Below are 20,451 nucleotides of genomic sequence, written 5' to 3' on the forward strand. Positions count from 1 at the left end.
TTTTATTCGGGTAATTTCATTTATAGAAATCTGTTTCAGGAACCATCGCCTTCATCATTACAAATTTATACACAAACTTATTAGGGATTATTACCTTACGTAAAAATGTTCAGTAATAAGGAATTGCTGAATAAAGTATGGTCTACCCATTGAAAGTAATTTTAAACAACTTTTACCAGTAAGTTTAAAGACTTTATAATGATACAAACAACAAAAAAAGAATACAGAATTGTGTGTGTGTGTATATATGTATATATATATATATAAATACACATATACATATACATATATCTAGTACTTATAACTCAGTAAATATGTATATACATATATATATAGTACTTACAAATCAGTAAAAAATGTATGTAGTACTTACAACTCAGTAAAAATCTATGTGTTAAAAAACCAATAAGAAAATCTTAGCTTAGCTCCAGAGAGAGAAATAGGTCTGTGGTGCTCTAGCAACTGCAGCCACTATAAGTTGCAGCCAGGACTTTCATTTTCATGGGCACATGTAAGACACCCTTGAGAACTCCCAGAAATACTCAAGGAAAGGGGGTTTTCTCCAGAGCTGGGATTCTTGCATCACCAGAGACTGACTGATCCTTAGATTCAGATGTTGGTATAGCTTCAATCCTACCCTCTTGTTGGTGAGAGTCACCATCATTAAAAAATTATAATGGTCAGGCCAAAGATTCTGCCACCACTCTATCTCCCTCTTTCTCTCACACCCCTCATCTGGCTTGTCAGCAAATCCTATTAGCTATACTTCTAAGATACATCCAGAAATTGAGCACTTTCTAGCACCTTCGATGTATTTCCAGGGGCCAGCAAAGTACCTAACACACAGTAGTCATGCGATAATGATTTGCTGAAAGAATGAAGTGAATTGTGTCCTATCCCTGCTCTTTATAACTTCCTTGACAAGGCTTGGCTCCTAATACCTTTATGTGCTGTAATCTGGCCCACATGTTCCCCTCTATTCTCATCTTTTGCCAAGAACCCACAAGTATCATATGCTCCAATTATAGTGACCGACTTCGAGTTTCCCAGTTTCTCTTTGGAAAGCTATTTCATTCTTCTGTGCCTTCCCCAAGGTTGTTCCCTCAGCAGAGAAGATTCTTGTACTTGAACAGTATTGCAAGAGTCATCTCAGCCAACAAAAATCTCACTCTAACCTAAATACTTCTCCCCCATTCTTGCCCACCCCAGAACACACATTTCTATCAAAGCACAAACGACACTCTACTGAGGTTTGCCTGTCTCCCCATCAGAATGCTAAGCTCTGGGTCTAGGCCATCTTGCTTCGGCTTTCCTGAAGTGTCACACAAGGCCTGGCTTGTGGAATGCAATAAATGCGAGCAAATCAATGAATGAAAGGACTCCTCTGTGTATTGAGTGTGTTCATATACATAATCATAAAATAAGATGTCATACAAAGATTTATTCTCTCACTATGAATACAAATGAATTATTCTTTGGCAGCAATACTTCACACGCATTTTTAAAGGAAGGATGAGTCCGAATATTTGTGTTGAGAGCAGTTTATTTTTAACTCCTTCAGAGTAACCCAAAGACAAGCTAACATTTCCTCTTCCTGGCACAGTTATTGTCTCTCTCTTTTCTTCAAAATTTTATTTACTGTGATATGAACATGTAACATGAGATCTGCCATCTTAAATTTTAAGTGTGCAATACATTATTGTTGACGATAGGTACAATGTTGTACAGCAAACCTCTAGAGTTTATCCATCTTGTTTACTGGAAACTTTATGCCCATTGACCACACAGAAGAAAAATATATTAAATGAGTATATTCTAATTTCATTGAAAAAAAATTATCAAACTTCCATGTGTCATATATTGAATTAGATGAATCACCTTCCACTTTTTCTAACCTTTCCCCTGCCTCTCTCTCTTTCTTTCTCAGGACTGGGACCAGCCAGTTGTCAGGTCTAACCAAAACTGTACTGTAAAAATACAAAGAATACAAGATGCTTTATTATTGTAAGACTGCAACCATATAAAAAAGTATGCGTGGCAGTATACCACTTCGTGGTTCGTTTGGCGGAGAGAGTTTTCATCAGCTAAAAGTATGATTTTTGGTTTGTTTGTTCTGTTTTTGTGTTCTTATAGTTGCTTTGTATGGAGTTGGTTTAATTTTTTGCTATTCCTGGGCATTTAACACATAATATGAATGCCCAATTCAGCCAGGATATGAACGTACAGTTTCTTTTAAATAAATGAGTTTATGGTAATGTTGGAGAGTAAAAAAAAAAAAAAAAGAAAAAAGTATGTGTGGGCAGAGACTGGAAAAGTAACATCAGACGTAGTTCACTGCCGTTTACTAAGCAGATACTGTGACCCACATATTGTTCTGGGTGTGATTACAAAGAAGGAACAGTTCCTCTCCTGGAGGAGTCCATAGTCTCACAGCTTTTACGCAAATTGCTATAATCTCCTTTGATAAGCAACAGTGGTGCCACTTGCTGTGTCCCCAGCTTGGAGGACACCAGTGCCAGAGAAGTTAAACTATTCAGATGTCAGTGGCCCACTAGGGTTTGTGGGCCCCTAGGGAATTACTGTGGCGAATGGTAACTATCTTATTAGTGGGAACTAAGATTGTTATTGGTGTGGAAAGGAGAAAAGAGGTTTTGGTGTGTAAGAAGCAGTAGATGTCCTCCTTACATGGTTACCAAAAAATCAGTGTTGCTCTCTCTCAAGCAAAATAACTGTGAAGGTCCCAGTCAATGAGCCAGTACATTGGGGGCAAAGTGGTCACTTGGCCTGGAGTGCTGGGATGGTTCTTGGGGTCTGCCCACCTTCCTCAGGCACAGCACTGATGTCTGTTTACAGCCACACTACCCCACATTCAGCACCTTCTCCCAGAACCAGTCCCAGTAAGGGCTGAGCTGCTTCACAGGCAAACAGATGAGACGTGAAGTTTCCAGTGCCTGTCCAGGACCCAAAACACGAAAGGCTTACTCTGTCTCCTTCAGAAAGAGCCAAGACCTGAGAAGCACAATGGCTTTCTGTCACGTCTTGAGAAGAAGAGGCAGTACTACTACCTTTCATTCGTTCTGGATGTACTAGCCTTTACCCAGGACAGACAAGGAGACTCTCTACTTCCAGATACAGGCTTGCAAAAGTGGTAAAAAACAAAATGCATGCTAGGTAGGAGATTCCTTCCTAAAAAACCACCCCAAAACAGAGATATATGTATGCATGTATGTGCGTGTGTGTGTGCGCACGCGCGCACCTTTGAACCTCTTGGCTGGATTAAGAGGTTTCAATGATGCCATCGGGGCTCTTTCTCTCTTCTCCCTGCATGTCTTGGCCCTGTTTTCTTCTGTGTGAACATCAGCCTCCCAGCCAATTTCAGAACAGAAACTCCCACCATCCCCCTTCCCTCATCCTGCCCTCAGGATTCAGGTTTACAGGGTCCTTAGCACCCAAATATTCAGCAAGAAAAAGATCCTTTCTTTCCCAGAGTCTCTGGAAAGGACGCCAAGAGGCTCTGCTTGGTCATATGCCTGCTCCTAGACCACAACTGCGTTCAGGAAGCTGAGGTACTTAGATTGATCAGCTTGGGTCACACACCCACTGCTACACTGCTGAGGATTTGCGTGAAACGCAAACCAGGTAAGAGAGGTGACAATTGCTGAAAGGAAAAGGTTTTCAGAAGTCCCAAAACAAGGAAACTAACAGGTGTCTACTACACTTAGAAGGGAATAGACAAGGTTGACTTCCAAGTTTTTCCACCAGACGGATGGTGATATTTGATAGAAAAGGCAGACAGATATGTTGAAAGGTTAACTAAACCTATTGTGGTGATCATTTCCCAATACATACAAATATTGAATCATTACATTGTACACCTGAAACTAACATGTTATATGTCAGTTACACCTCAATTTAAAAAAAAAAAAAGAAAGAAAGAAAAAGAAAATGCAGAGGTAGAAGCAGTTTGAGCTTCTCCTCACATGGTTACCAAAAATACAGGGTTGCTCTGGGAGGGTTGTTTTTAAAATGTTGAATTTAAGGTGCTTGGAGGACATTCGAATGAGGTCATCTCTTGGAAACAATGAGTCAGAAACATAGCAGAAAGACGGACGTTTAAAATATACATTTTAAAATATAAAATTGATTAGTGTTCGGGTGCACCAGGGTGTGCCGTGGAAAACCCACCACAATTCCTAAATGGAGAAGTTCTTCAGCAGAAGATCGGTAACCTGTGTTGCCTATTTTACTAATCTCCATACAATATCGAGCCCCCTAGAAGCTACACTTCCTTCCAGGCATTTCTGGCCTTTCCGTGCCGGGCTTGGACTTGGGGGTCGTCCGGGCAGAGCCTACCGGCCCTCCGGGACCCTGCGAGCGACCCGCGGACTACAATTCCCGGCGTGCCCCGCGAGGGCGCGGGGACGTGGCGGTGGGCGGGGCCGGGAACAGCCACCCCCGCTAGCGGTCGGGCGGGGAGGTCGGGCGGCGCCGAGCTGAGGTGGCGAGAGAAGAGCTCCCGGATGTGGAGAAGCTGGGGAGAAGGCGTGGGAGGAAGATGGACTCGGTGGAGAAGGGGGCCGCCACCTCCGTCTCCAACCCGCGGGGCCGGCCCTCCCGGGGTCGGCCGCCAAAGCTGCAGCGCAACTCGCGCGGGGGCCAGGGCCGAGGTGTGGAGAAGCCCCCTCACCTGGCGGCCCTAATCCTGGCCCGCGGCGGCAGCAAGGGCATCCCCCTGAAGAACATTAAGCACCTGGCGGGGGTCCCGCTCATTGGCTGGGTCCTGCGTGCGGCCCTGGACTCGGGGGTCTTCCAGAGGTGCGCATGTGCGAGAGTGGGCGGTGCGGCCTGGGCGGGGGTCGTGAGGGGGAGCCGGGCCGCCGGAGGGGCAGGGGCTCCGGGGGGCAATCGCCCCCGGAAGGGGTGTGCAAGATCCGGGGTGTCTGGGCCCCGGCTGGCAGCCGGGGGAGGAGGGGCTCCAGCTTCTTCCTTGTTCCGTAGCTGCTAATAGCCATGAACTTGGGACCGTTCCTGTCTCCGCCCTTGAGAATAACATCCGTAAAGGGGGAGATTTCCTCTTCTCTACTGTCTGCGCTGCCCGGGTTGACCTCGCAGGGTAAAGGAAAGGAGTCCACCCTTGTGAAACGTCTGCGATAATCTGTGAACTCCTTTAGGCAGTGGCCGTTGGCTTTCCCCTGTTGCCCGGCGTCTGATACCCACCTGGTGCTGTTCGATTAAGGAGGCATCGGGTTCATGAATGGAGTGGGCTGTCAAGGCTTTTCTCATTTCAAGCTCAGCTTGGAGATCCTTTCCTGACCTTTGGAAAATACTCTAAGCTATCTGCCTGTGAGTCAGCACAATCTAGACAGCTCCCCACATTTGTATGTAGGTGCGAGAGTGGAAAACCGCACCGCTGGACTGTTTGAGGAAATGCTTATAAATGGTTTGATCATACCTTTGGAACCTCGTTTGTCCTAAGGACAGTTTTAATTGTGCATCTTTTAGAGACATGGCCGTATGCCGTATTGGCCAGGAGTTACAAGCTTATGTCATTCATAAAAGAAGGGAGATAGAATTCTGTGCCAAGAATGAACTTACACATGGTAATTTCAACCTAATTATGCTTGAATTTGTTACCGTGGAAAGTAAATTATTTTCACCTTTTTGATGTTTGGGTTTTGGTTTTTAAAGAGATGGCTGTTTTTGGAGCATATTAATTACCTACATTAATATATGGATAAATGATTTTCACTTAACTGTTCTTGTTTACAAAGGAGGTACCAAAAAAGTATAAATTTACTAATTTTCTTAATGTTTTTATCCAAAGGAAGTCCTGGGTGGTGCAAGGTAAATAAGAGCTGGCACACAGAATATAACAGTAATGTAACAGGAAGTGTGCAAAGGAGTGATAAAGAAAGACTGGGGGATTTGGTTCAGTTCAGTAAACACTGAACCCTAATTTCTGCCATACACATCCAAGGGAACAGCAAGATGTGTGTGACATGGTTCTTTCCGTGTTAAGCTCACAGACTTCTGGACATTTTTACCTCCTTACAAAGGGTACATACACACTGGGGGGGAAAAAAAAAAAAAAAGGACCGAGAGAAGGTGTATCCAGTTAGTAGTGATGTAGTAAAATCCTATTTTTGTGACATAAACTAGAGAGGAATATCACATTCATAATAGATTGAGAACAGAATGCATTTACAACTCCAGTTGCATATGTCTAGAAACCCCTTTCAAACTGGCTAAACAAAAAAAGGTAGGGCTTGTTTGAGATACAGATTCAAGGGCAAAAATGATTCATTCATTCAGCAAACATTTATTGACTACCTACTATGTGACAGGCACTGTTATGTGTCCTTAACCAAGGGTCATAGCAGAAGGGTCCATCCCTAGGCTGGTGGAGCTTGCATTATAATAGGGAGAAGACAGTTAATATATAAACAGTGTATACTGTACCAGGTGATAATACATATTTTTAAGAAAAAGAAAGTAAGGGGATAGTGCACTTGGTCACCATAATCCTCTATTTCTTGATTCCTCTAGATAGGCTCTCCCCTTATGGTATGGGGGTAGTTTTGCTGAGAACGGCAGAACTTTCCACACATAACAAACAACTCCATCCAAACGTCTGTGTTCAACCAAACTCTGTCATGGTTTCTAGCAGCTTAAGGCCTTGTTCTTAGGATGATCCCAGCCCCCGAAAATGCGTGCTCAGTGCTGCCGGGAGAATTTACCTATGTTCTTCTGGCAGATAGCCCCTGGATGCCCTCTTAAAACAGTTAATTTAGAAAGCTTGCAGTTATACATCCCTCTCTGCCCTTTGAGTTCTAATCTACCACCCAGGAGGGGTAGATTTGAATTTAATTGACTTATTCTGAAGCTGCAGTCAGTTTGGAGCAGCCTTCCTGCTTCTCCCCTTCTGCCTCCTTCAACACATATGTACCCTATGAAGGAACTGGGGAAAACCGTAGCTTGCCTGATTTGTGTTTTTCAGGCCTGGAGATTATTTTGTTCAAAATCATTTTGACTTAATTGAGTTTCTGGCCGGCTTAGAATCAAAGCTAACAATACTTTCAAGGTTGCTAACTTTGCACACTAACTTGGAAAATTAACAGTCAAGAAAAATGCTGAGATAATATTTTCATTTAGTAAAAAGCTATTGTTTGAGCTGAGTTTTTAAGAGCTTGGTTTCAACAGTGGTTAAGTGCTGTGTAAGTGAATCTCAGAGTAAATCGATTTTTTAAAATGTTGCCTAACGTGAAAGATAAACATAAGTTTTGGTTTCATTTCTAGGGTGTGGATTTATGATTAATGAAAGGCCATGCTATGTTGTCCTTGAAATGGCAGCTTATGATTTGAAGTTTCTGTCGTAGGGATCATGGTTGATACTCCTGTTCATCCTGTTAGATGTAGTATGACTTCATCTGAGCCTAAAGTCATTGACGTTGAACTCTGACATTTACTTTATACTTGATTTTAAATTTAAAGCCATTGACATTGAACTTTGACATTTACTTTATACTTGATTTTAAATTTAAAGCCATTGACGTTGAACTTTGACATTTACTTTATACTTGATTTTAAATTTAAAGCCATTGGCGTTGAACTTTGACATTTACTTTATACTTGATTTTAAATTTTATTAGCCCTGTTTGTTCATTTGCTCATTCTTTCTCTTTTGCCCTGCCTCATCTGATGCCCCTAAACCAAGGGAGAATGATTGACTGACTTAGTCCTTCTAATAAATGATGATCATTGTATTTTAAGTGTACCTATAAGATGCTGTTTTCATATTCATAATGCCATTGCCTTACATAATACATACAAATTAGACATTTGGACCTTTGAAGGTCTGAAAGCAAAACTTCAGTTTTCCTTCCAACAGAGTCAGTGTGAGGATGAGACTGTGTAGCTGTTCCTTTATTGCCATTCCTATTTTATTATTTTCAATAGCTAACACTTAATAAACGTTTATTCTGTATTGTGGTTTATGTTGAATTCTCATAACAATCATATTAGGTAATTACTACTATTATTACCTCCGTTTTACTGAAAATTGAGGCTTAGGGAGATTTGACCTAGAGTCATAAAGCTAGCTTGTGGTAGAGCCGGGATCTGAAGCCCTTCCTTCAGAGTCCATGCTCTTAACCATCTACTGTTTCATTCATTCAACAAATTGAGCACCTGTTATGTAGCAGGCACTATAAAAATACCTTGTAAAAAGTAAAGCATTGTAGAAAGGTTAGTTATTGCTTCCTTACCTCTCGCTGTCTCTACCAATCCGCTGAGAGTTTCTCAAGAAAATGGATTATATATCCCAGTGTCCAGAGTAGGGCCTGAAACAGAATAGGCAGTCAGGAATCATTTCATGAATGAATGAATAAATGAATAATAAAAGGGAGGAAAGATGAAACACAGGCAAACCTCTTCCCAACCTCTGTTATTTCTTATTTACTGTTTAGCATTTCCAAAAGATCACTGAATCCTGAGGTGTTGAATGTTTATTCCAGTAAAGATCAGGATAATAAAGTAAATGGCTTCAGTAATTTATTTCAATTAGTGATGGAAACCAGATGTCAAAAGACTCATCTCTTCCTTTTACTGTTTACTTTTTTACTGTTACCATCACCACCCTCCTTTTATCCTCTCTTTAAAAAATTCACTACATTTTTGTTGGTACTTCACTTTGTTATATAACTTTGTGACACTTTCCAGTGAAAAACTTATCCCAAAATTATTTCAGATTTTGAGATGGAGGAAAATGAGGGCTCCTATGTTGTGCCTTGCGCAGAATGACATGAGTAGGTATGACACACTTGACTCCTAGCCAATGGCTCATCTTGTTTACTAGGTTTCCTCTGAAAAACAAATTGGGGGCACTATGGGGGTTTATTGACTTTATCTCTATTAAATCATCTGCCAATAGTAAAGGCAATAAATGAAATTAAATTCATAAATGAAAGCCAGAGATGTTAGAAATTTTTCTTTAGTTTCTCTCTTTTCACTCTTGACAATTGAGCATAGACGTTTGAAACATGCAGGTTCTCATTCATTCAGTAGATACTGAATGAAAGGGGTAAAAGAAATAGAGTTGACCCTTGAACAATGTGGGGTCAGGGGTGTCAACTCCCCACCCCGGGCAGTCAAAAATCCCAGATTAGCTTTTGATTCACCAACACTTAACTACTAATAGCCTACTGTTCACTAAAGCCTTACCAGTAACATAAACACATTATGTTTTTAAAATTTAATTGATTTTTTAATTGAAAGATTCTTTAAATTCCTTAGTGCTTTACAATTTTCAAAAGTTTCACACATGATTCTATGTAATCCCATAATAACCCTTTTTTTCCCCTACCCCTATATTGGCCCTCCCCCTTTCCCTCTCCCCATGAGTAACCATGAGTTTTCTATATCTGAAACACATGTTTTATTTAGTTTTATGTTTTATTTTGTTTATGTTTTATTTATTTTTTATTATTAACACATTTTATAATATATATGTATTGTATAGTATATTACAATAAAGTAAGCTAGAGAAAAGAAAATCATAAGGAAGACAAAATACATTTACAGTACTGCACTATATCATAAGTTTACTTTGTTTACAAGATGAATCACCTGTCAGTATCAATATTGTCATATGATACAAAACTGTAGATGTTACACATATTACTAACACTGAACATCAAAGATGAAAAGATAATGTGAAAAAGAAATTCATATTTATTTACAGGTATAATGATTCGGGCATTGATAACAAAGAAGCAACAGTGTGATTGCTTTATGGTAGCCTGTTGTAATCAGTATGATTGCTTCACAGTAGCCTAGCCTATACACTAATGAATGAATCATTATAAAATTTTTATGGCATACAGTATTACAGTCATATTCATAATACAGTGTCAGAAACATTGTTCCATTTTTTAAAAAAACCACTTACCTGTGATGATGGGCAGAGTTAAAAAACAGAAAAGTAAAACATTATTAACTTTATATTAAATATCACTCATATCTATGTAAGGATAGACTGTTATCTACATATGTTTTATGCGTTCATGGCATACCTTTTTTTTTTTTTTTGCGTTTTTGTGGTATTATACTTAGTCATCTTGGCTGGTTTAATTACATCGTTGTTGTTTATTTTTTGGGCATGCCTCGCAGCATGTGCGATCTTAGTTCCCCAAGCAGGGATCGAAACCACACCCCCTGCATTGGAAGCACGGAGTCGTAACCACTGGACCGCCAGGGAAGTCCCACCTAACTTTTTCTTATTTTTTCCAATATTACTAGGCTACACAGTTTGCGATTTTTTTCAAATTTTAGCAGACCTTCTAAAATTTTTCCAGTACATTTACTGAAAAATATTCACACAGTTCAAACCAGTGTTGTTCAAGGGTCAATGCATATACCAAAGAAGTCATTCAGATTTCTTTGTGTAATGTCACTATAAAAACATTGTGGCTAGAGTAATACTCACATCTTCTGTTTCTAGCAGTGGGGATTTGTAAAGGTCAAGGAAACAATTCAGTACAGACTAGTACACGCCCCCAAATAATGTTTTATATTTTACTCTTAGTCGTCGTCTTATAAAGTCCAAATGGTCAACTCTGTAAGCTGTGGTTAATAGAGCTGTTCAACTAAGCTATCCTGAGCCAATCAAGTCATGTTCTCCACATCTTTAATTGTTATTGGTGGCTTTACCCACTTGATTCTATGTTCAGATATTTATATACCCATTGTTAGTTGGCCAAAAAAAAAAAAAAGAGATGGCTTGTCTGATTGTTTTGGGCATTTAGTCTCTACTAAGCTTGAAACTCTTTGAGTGTTGTGCTTTGGCTAAGCCAAATCCATTTTTTTCTTAGCAAGTATATTAAATACACAATATTTTGGATTTTGATGGGGAATGAGAAGCAGTATCTTCTTTATTTTCTTTAGATTTGAACTTCTCGTGTTACTAGTGTCTTTAATATACCAGTAGCTTCAAAAATACCAATTATCATTTTTTTCTAACTTTATAAAACTATATCTAGGGCTATGTAAATAATATGTATATAAATAATGTTATATATAATATAAATATTTATATATGTAAATATAAATATTACATCTAGGACCACATTTTTGATTCAGACATTTTAAAATGTGGTTTACATAGAAAATACTTTATTTTTCTTTAAATTTTATATTAATTTCTATCTGTAACATTATTTTGCTGGTACAAAAACTATTCTAACATTATGTAAGCTGTATTTTTGGGGTTGCAGAGCTCCTTTTTATCTTTAATGATTTTTTTTTTAGTGATTTGGCTTTTTATTTTTTAATATCTGTACAGTGTTTGGGTTTCAACAGACCATGATGAAATTGAGAATGTGGCCAAACAATTTGGTGCACAAGTTCATCGAAGAAGTTCTGAAGCTTCAAAAGACAGTTCTACCTCACTAGATGCCATCATAGAATTTCTTAATTATCACAATGGTATGAGTTTGACTAATAGTTTATTCAAAATTTTACATAATTTCCAACTTGCCTATCATTTCACAAGACTTGTTTTAACATTTGAATTTAGATCTTAGTATTACTTGCTTGCAAAGAACTTTATTTTGATGTTCTTTTCATTTGTTTTGTCTTTTTAAGAGGTTGACATTGTAGGAAATATTCAAGCTACTTCTCCGTGTTTACATCCTACTGATCTTCAAAAAGTTGCAGAAATGATTCGAGAAGAAGGATATGATTCTGTTTTCTCTGTTGTGAGACGCCATCAGTTTCGATGGGGTGAAATTCAGAAAGGAGGTAATCTGTTGTATCAATCTTTATTTTAGCTCATTTTATGGAGAATTAATTTTTCATATGTAAATATTCTTTAGGAGTGGAGAGAGTAAAAAGGGAGCAGTAAAATAGAACATGGGATTCTTAACTCTAGTAGGTAATAACATTTATAATGTGTTCTAAATCTTGTGATTATTGAGGCAAAACAATGAGACCAAATTAATTCTCTACCAAATTACTTTTTACAAAGGATTATTTTAACCCTCTATTTGTATTTTGAGGAAGACATGTCATTTTTCTAGAGCAAATACTTTTATGTTGTTCTAGACTTGTTTGATAAATTCCGTATAAATCACAGAATTGTGGGAATAGAAATCTTCCACCAAAAAGTTTTGGAGAACCTCAAGAATGAATTTGTGGAATTGCTTCCCAAAATTTGTAACTTCTTGTGCAAAAAGAGTTCCATAACGTTTAGCTAGAGCCTGATTTCTAGCCAGATGAAGTAGCAAAATCTGTAATAAAGAATAGAATCACCAACAAATAGGTAAATGTAACATACTTGAAGAAAGGCAGTGTGATTACTCTTCAATGCCCTGACATGTGTTGAATGTAGGAAAGCTGGTCTCTAACCTATGTTTGACTTAAAGGAGAGGGGAAGATGCAGTGAAAATGGAGAAGGTCCACAAAAGAGCAATTAAGATAAGAAGATAAAGTTATAGACAGAAAATGCTGATTTTTCAGCCTCTAAATATGAATGCTGTCAAAATCAATGCAGTATATCAATGACTAAATTTATTGATTTCATTCAATAAGCATTTATTGAGTGTCTTCTCTGTAGCAAGTTCTACGTTAAGTTTTATATATATAATATTTTGAACTTATTCACTAAATATCAGAAATAAGATATAGGAAGGATTAAAGCTTGTAAAACACATTTTTGAACAAATCAAGGAAGCCCAGTGTTAAACTGAATATTGAGCTTTATATGATATGTGATTAAAGTTAAAAAAGTTCAAAAAGTATCCATACACAAACACAAATTTGGCAAAAATTTAGTGGAAAGCCAAGGGAATTCCTATATACCAATACTGAAGGCTTCATTTATTATATCATGTTATAATCATTAATGTTGGTATTGCTCAGCCTTCATTATTACCAATAATAATAATAAGTAAACATTATTTATTTATTGTTATGTATATTTTATATTAGTATTTTTTTAACTACTAGTAAGAATGTATCATACATTATATAAGCAGTTCTATCAATATGAAAGTTTCAATAATTTAGTGGGGAGGTATTCATTTTTCTGTAATAATTCCATGAGAGGAATTTCTCAACCACATTAGATAAATAACACATACATTGTATTTCTATAGAAGCTCATAGTGAGCAGTAGATTTAAAGGGCTCAAATACTGAACTATGGGTACTTTATAACAAATTCAGTTCTTTTGAAACTATTTTAAGGTTGCCTTTATGTCCTCCCAAAGCATTATATTTCTATAAATAGTTTAAAACTTTAATTGCTCAGAATTTCTCTGTAAGATACCTTATTTTTCTCTTATTATTGTTATTGAAAAGCAAAGATAAATCATCAGAATTATTAGAGGTTTTGTTTCTTTAAAAAATCTTTTAAATTGTTTATTTAGATACAGAAGTATTCTACCTTCTGAGTTCATTTTTATTTGCTTTTTAAAAAAATTACTGAATGAACATTTTCAGTGTTCAAAGCACCTGGGACTTACTGTAGCTTTTTGCTTTTAGTTCGTGAAATGACTGAGCCTCTGAATTTGAATCCAGCTAAGCGACCTCGTCGACAAGACTGGGATGGAGAATTATATGAAAATGGCTCGTTTTATTTTGCTAAAAGACATTTGATAGAGATGGGTTACTTACAGGTCTGTGCCCTCATTTTGCAAAAACCTTTCAAACCCTTTTATCTATATACTTTGAGTTCTAAGAAAGAAGTATGGCACATAAAGGAAAGTATTAACCCCTAGGGGAAAAGCAGTAACTGACAAGATTTATCATCTGAGGCATTTATCCTGCACACTTACCCCAAAATGATCTTTGGGGTTCATTCAGTGAATATGGGAAAGACTCTGCTACAGTTGCAACATTAAGATAAGAAATGAAACAAGTATTGAATGTTCTATATGTGTCCTGGTATTCATATTATTTCATTCAAAACTCTGTTTTTAATCCATAGTTGTATTACTGTCAAGTTGTGGTTGTACAGTTGAATAACCTTTATTACTTTGAAAAGAGACAAAAACCACAACAGTATAGTAGAGGTGAAAGAGCACCAACCTGGGCATCAGGAAAACTGGAATATATTGTAGTAAAATCTCTATAACTAATTTAACCTTGAATATATCATTTTATCTGTTCTGAGTCTTAATGCTCTCATTTTACAATAAGGGAGTTGGATGTCTCTCTCATCTTTAGAGCCTGTGTGGTTACGTTACATCATATACTATTTCTTCATTTTGCTTATAGCTATTCTTTATTCAGCATTTACTATGGACCCAGGACTATATGAAATACTACATAGGTTATCTTATATAACGGAATAAAATGGATGTTCCTAGTTCTGTTTCAGAGGAGGAAATAGCAGCTCTGAAAAATGAAGCAATTGGCTCAAAGCAAAAACAAGTTGTGAATGGCACTGCTGGGATTTGGATTCAGGTCCTATGTTACTCAAAAAATAGCACTTAAGAACCCCCGAGCTCCATTCTTTATAGTAAAAATTCTAATGTGACTCATTCTCTAAGGGGAGGGAATTTTTCCAATCTTCTGGTCAGTAGGCGAACTGTAGACTGGCTGTTCAGTTAAGTTTGAGTATTCAGGAAAATTAGATTTGACATCTATAGATACCACCCTCCATAAGCTCTTTGCTAAGGGGGAATGTGATTTGACCCTTTCCTAAAGTGTGGAGAAAAGTAGGTTTCTCATTGTAACAAGATTTGTAAAGAGACTGACAATTCTGAAATATGAAAATTTCTAGTGATTGATATTGACCTTCAAATGATTACAATCAGGAAAGGCCTCACTCCTCTTGCCCCATACCCCAGGATCATGACACTGTTCCTACCTTTGCCCACATGTGACCCAGACAATTATTGTCCACTCCCATCTGTAGCTCAGGGATCTAAGGCAGTTCTGTACAGTAGATACTACAGTTCCTTTTCCTCCCCAATCTTACCCCTATTGCAAATAGGAACAGAAGTTCCAAAAACATTTATACTACTGCTTTTGGATGATGATGGGAGAGACTACCAGAACAAAGGGGATACAATTAGGGATTCCCAGAAAATTCCTTGTGGTCAGAATACTGGAGGATGCATATTATTTCTACTCTGTTTCAGTCTTTAAAATCTATTTAAAGAAAAATGGGAACTTGCACTGTGTAAATAGAATTTGAAAAATGTCAAGGTTGTTTGTTTTATGTGGTTTGAATATATGGAAAACAATAAGCTCTCCCCTCCAAAAAAAAATATTTGTTGTATGTCTGGTATTACTGGCTTATTCATTTTTCTTAGTACTATAGAAGTGGATTCATTGTTCTGTATTGTAATAAACTTTCTGATATGTGTGGATGCATGTTGACAACAGTCCTCATGGCACCTGTGCTATCTTTAGGGTGGGAAAATGGCGTACTACGAGATGCGAGCCGAGCACAGCGTGGACATAGATGTGGACATTGACTGGCCTATTGCAGAACAAAGAGTTTTAAGGTGAAAACAAGATTGTATAGCCTTTGCACTAGACCACAATGAATGATTTTTAGTAGATACATTTAAATTCACTTGTGGACAACTGATTTTTGATCCTCCAATCTTAGGATCTTTTGTAATTATTTTGCTTATGTGAGGAAGACATATACATAAAATATGCCTATAGGTGGCTTATTCAGTAACTTGAGAAGCACATAATCTGGTTAGACCACACTTAAAATCCTTGCACTGTAAGTTGAAGTGTGTATGTGAGGTTACTTGGAAAGGTAATGTTTGAGTAATTAAATGGAAACGGGTTATCAAGTTTACTGGTGTTAGCCAGATGAGAGATTAGTATCACACTAAAATTCAAAAGTCTATTTTGGTTTCTTTTAGATTTGGCTATTTTGGCAAAGAGAAGCTGAAGGAGATAAAACTTTTCGTTTGCAATATTGATGGATGTCTAACCAATGGCCACATTTATGTATCAGGAGACCAAAAAGAAATAATATCTTACGATGTAAAAGATGCTATTGGGATAAGTTTATTAAAGAAAAGTGGTATTGAGGTATGTGCCCCCTGAACATAGCAATGCTTTTTAAGATTGTGATTTAAGGTCAAGGAACACGTGAGGGAAATAACAGATTTATGTTTTTAGTATTATCAATTAAAATACCTGAAATTTAGCTTTCACATGCCTAGAAAATTGTGCTATTTACTTTGAGATGAGCAGAATTAGTAATTTGTCTATCAATAAATAATATTTCTTATTTATTTAATGAGTATGATAGTAGGTGCTATCTAGTATTTCCGATAGGATTTTGCAACCAGAAAGATTTCATAGAAAATAGGTGTCAGCATTTGGAGAAAAGCAAATCTCAGGTGGATTTTTTAAATGTAGCTTATTCTTATGATTGAAAATTTTAATTCAAAATAACAATACTTATGTGTATTTTCAAAAATGAAGTTTAAGATGATTTCTTAGAATTCACTAGAAATCTTAAATACGTGTTTCTGAGCAGCATGAGAGACAAGTTAGACTTTCCTCTGAATAAATTGAATTATTGGAGAATCTTAGATTGTTATCAGACAATGTATATTTTATTTTTTACCTGTAGATAGAATCCTTTCCACTGTAGAAAACAGTCTTTTGCCTTTATTGGACTACTAGCAATCAAATGTGTTAAAGCTTCATCATTTTAAAATAAATTAGTTGATTTTACTTTAATTAGTCCTTCAGACTACTCACTTGTGATTTGTATTATTTAAAAGGTGTTATTATGAGAGATTTCTGTTTTCTCATTTTGCCCTTTTTTTTTTTTCTTAAGGTGAGGTTAATCTCAGAAAGGGCCTGTTCAAAGCAGACTCTCTCTTCCTTAAAACTGGATTGCAAAATGGAAGTCAGTGTACCAGACAAGCTTGCAGTTGTAGATGAATGGAGAAAAGAAATGGGCCTGTGCTGGAAAGAAGTGGCATATCTTGGTTGGTGTCCTCCTATTCAGCCATAATAATGGATTGAAGAGTTCTGATATATAGGAAGTACATTCTGAATATATTTTGCTATTATTAAAATGTACATAGATTTGACTCCCCAGATTCCATTTCCAGGAAAGAAATTGAACAAATATGCCAATAATGGAGGGAAAAAAAGAACCCACCTAAATATCCTGCAAAAATAGATTTATGCAACCATTAAAAACAATGCTGTAATATGTATTCCTTGACATGGTCACATGTCACAAGTTTTTCACTTTAGCATTAAGCAAGTATATGTATCAGGTGTCTCCTCTATGCATGCTTGGAACTGGTTGCTGGGACTTATTGCATACAGGGTTTACAGTCTAATGATGTCAACATTTTTGAATATCAGTAATGAAAAGTTATTAAAATACATAATAACTATAAACCATGTATGAGATAAATATTTACAAGGACAATATGGGCCTCAAAAGAAGCAGCACAGGGATGCTTTGGGAGCACGTGATCCGGGGACTTTAGGAATAGCCTTTGAATCACATGTGAAGATTCAGTGGAGAAAAATACTATAGAACCTTTGATAGAAAATGATCCAATTTTTGTAAGACGAAAACAATTTTAATGGAACATGTAACAACTCCCAGCTGTACTTACTATTACGGGTGCAACCTTAAGCAGCTTCTCTAAGCCTTAGTTTTCCTACTTACAGTATAAACACAAATCAAACTTCATAAGGCTATTGGGAAAGAAATTGAAGATAATATAAAATCCTTAAAATAGTGTATGCATTTAGTAATAAGTGTATATCATTTATATAAGTAAAACTGTAAAATATATATGCCAAAGTACAGTGATTATCCATAAATAATAATAATTAGCCTAATTTTGATTTTTTTGCCTTCGTTTATTTTTTTTTTAAAGTTTCTACCAAGAATATGCATTACTTATATCACATAAGGAAAAAAGTATAAAAAGTAGAGATTAGAAAATCAAGAAAATAGAGAATAAACTCCAAATTTTTATTTTAAAAATCAGAGCAGTATTTTGTGTCAGCTACATAAATGTATAAAAGTGTATTCCTTTAAAATGTTGACACTTTTTTCTTCCAATTTTATTGAGATATAACTGACTTACAGCACTGTATAAGTTTAAGGCCTACAGCACAGTGACTTAACTTACATACATCATGCAGTGATTATCACAGTAAATTTAGTGAATATCCATCATCTCATATAGATACATATGAGATAATAAAAATATGTTTTCCCTGCGACGAGAACTCTTAGGATTAATCTCTTAACATACTGCTTTAATGAGTATAGCTTTTGAAAACAGGGAACATGATTCCTTCAGCTCTGTTCTTCTTTTTCAAGATTGTTTTGTCTATTTGGGGTCTTTTGTTTCCATACAAATTTTAGTTTTTTTCTAGTTCTGCGAAAAATACCTTTGGTATTCTGGTAGAGGGATTGCATTGAATCTGTAGATTGCCTTTGGTGTAGTTATGATCATTTTAACAACATTAATTCTTCTAATCCATGAGCACAGTATATCTTTCCATCTGTTTGTGTCATCTTCAGTTTGTTTTGTCAGTGTCTTAAAGAGTTTTCTGAGTGTAGGTCTTTTACTTCCTTAGATTTATTCCTCAGTATTTTATTCTTTTTGATGAAATACTAAATGGGATTGTTTTCTTAATTTCTCATTCTGAGAGTTCATTATTAGTATATATAGAAACACAATAGACTTCTATGTATTAATTTTGTATGCTGCAACTTTACTGAATTCATTTATTCTAATAAACACTTTTATAAATAAAATTTAATAAAGTTTAGTTTCAGGGGTGGGTTATGCAAAGAAATACTTTAATTTTTATCATCTTTCATTGAAAACAATTCAAATTTCAATACATTTAATAATAAAAGAAAAAATTTCAGTCGATAAATGTAGAACAGATTTAAAACAAACACTCTTAACCAACATTTATTAGTAGTATTTAGTCTATATTATAGTAATAGTTATATGCAGAATGGTGAATGTTAGATCCTGGGAGCTTCTGAAATTCATCCTACCAAAAAAATAAAATAAGAGGGGGAGGTGGAGAAACTAATAAGCAAGGCAGGGAGAGAAAGGATGTAGTTATGTCAATGTGATGGTAATTTTTCAACAAGCAGCATACAAATCAGAGAGAACTGTTAGAGACTTAATATGTATAGCAACAAAATGCACTATGTGGACCTTTTTTGGTTTCTGATTCAAATAAATCAACTTTTTATAGTTGATTTATAGACAATTTTGAGACAGCTGAGGATATTTGAGCATGTACTAGGTTATTAGATGATATTAAGGAATTAGTGTTGATTTTGTTGGTTGGATGATATTATGTCAGTTTCTTAAAAATATATGTATTATAGACAGATGGCAAAGTTTATGGGTAAAGTATGTTTTCTGGGAATTCCTTCTTCTCCCTTTCCTCCAAAAAACTTGGGGGGCAGGGAATGGACAAGAATATTGATAAATAATGCAAAACATTAATAATTACATAAATTTGGGATTCTTGCATGTTTGAAATTTTCCTTAATAAAAAGTTTAAATAATTATATAGTTTATATTAGATTTCTAGTAATTGTAATATGCATGGCAAGCAGAAAGTAAACTCCATTCTCCTCTAATTGATAAGCGTTTATTATGAATTACTTAGGAAAAACCCTAGACCTTAAGTATTTATTATACTTGGAAATGCTTTTATTTTTGTTCCATCTAATCTGTAGTATTCTAATATACAGTGTCTGAAGTTGCCAGAATCACTTACTGATTGCTGTTCGCATTATTTAGGAAGAAAATTCCTTCTCTCTTTAAATATTCAACCAGTGTTTCTTTAACTTGATAGGAAATGAAGTGTCTGATGAGGAGTGCTTGAAGAAAGCGGGCCTCAGTGGCGTTCCTGCTGATGCCTGTGCCGCTGCCCAGAAGGCTGTTGGATATATTTGCAAAAGCTATGGTGGCCGTGGTGCCCTCCGAGAGTTTGCAGAGCACGTTTTCCTACTAATGGAAAAGGTTATTAATTCATGCCAAAAATAGAAATTAGTGTTATGTTGGAAAAGAAAGTATACAGCCTTCTTCAGCCACTTTTCTTTTATTTTTGATTAAGTACAATTCCATGCTGTAATGTTAACAGAGAGTGTGATTTGATTTGTGATATATCTTAATATCTTTTAAAGCAGAGTCTTCTCAAACTGTCACTCCAAAACCTTCTATGAAATAACTGTGCTGTACTTTTCTCTTTATGCAGGATCATTATTTAGAGATTGATCACAGTCTCTCTCAGATTTTTAGTAAATGCAAGTAAGAACATCATCAAAATTGACTTTGTATTGTATCCTGTAAAATTGTGTGTTTGTGTGCTCCTAATGATGCTGAAACTTTATTTATTTTGGGACAGTTTGTCTGGTAAGACATGCCCTTCTATTAATAAAATTACATTTCACAAA

At 36.3% G+C, this 20,451-nt stretch overlaps 1 protein-coding gene across 1 annotated transcript; it reads left to right on the forward strand.

The window, feature by feature from the left end:
• Positions 1-4,459: 4,459 nt before the first annotated feature.
• Positions 4,460-20,451, forward strand: CMAS (cytidine monophosphate N-acetylneuraminic acid synthetase). Its single transcript, XM_004270925.4, has 8 exons — positions 4,460-4,815; positions 11,339-11,481; positions 11,641-11,796; positions 13,539-13,672; positions 15,417-15,511; positions 15,887-16,058; positions 16,819-16,972; positions 19,851-20,451. The coding sequence occupies exons 1-8, from the start codon at positions 4,556-4,558 to the stop codon at positions 20,039-20,041; spliced, it is 1,305 nt and encodes a 434-aa protein (XP_004270973.1). The 5' UTR covers positions 4,460-4,555; the 3' UTR covers positions 20,042-20,451.

This window comes from Orcinus orca, chromosome 11 (genome assembly GCF_937001465.1).
Source record: "Orcinus orca chromosome 11, mOrcOrc1.1, whole genome shotgun sequence".
In the NCBI taxonomy this organism is placed as follows: domain Eukaryota; kingdom Metazoa; phylum Chordata; class Mammalia; order Artiodactyla; family Delphinidae; genus Orcinus; species Orcinus orca.

Excerpts from the sequence above, each read along its gene's own strand:
- CMAS (XM_004270925.4), top strand. The coding sequence starts at position 4,556 with ATGGACTCGGTGGAGAAGGGGGCCGCCACCTCCGTCTCCAACCCGCGG. Across the intron at positions 11,482-11,640 it reads ATTTCTTAATTATCACAATG|AGGTTGACATTGTAGGAAAT; the intron begins GTATGAGTTTGA and ends TGTCTTTTTAAG. Across the intron at positions 13,673-15,416 it reads TAGAGATGGGTTACTTACAG|GGTGGGAAAATGGCGTACTA; the intron begins GTCTGTGCCCTC and ends TGCTATCTTTAG.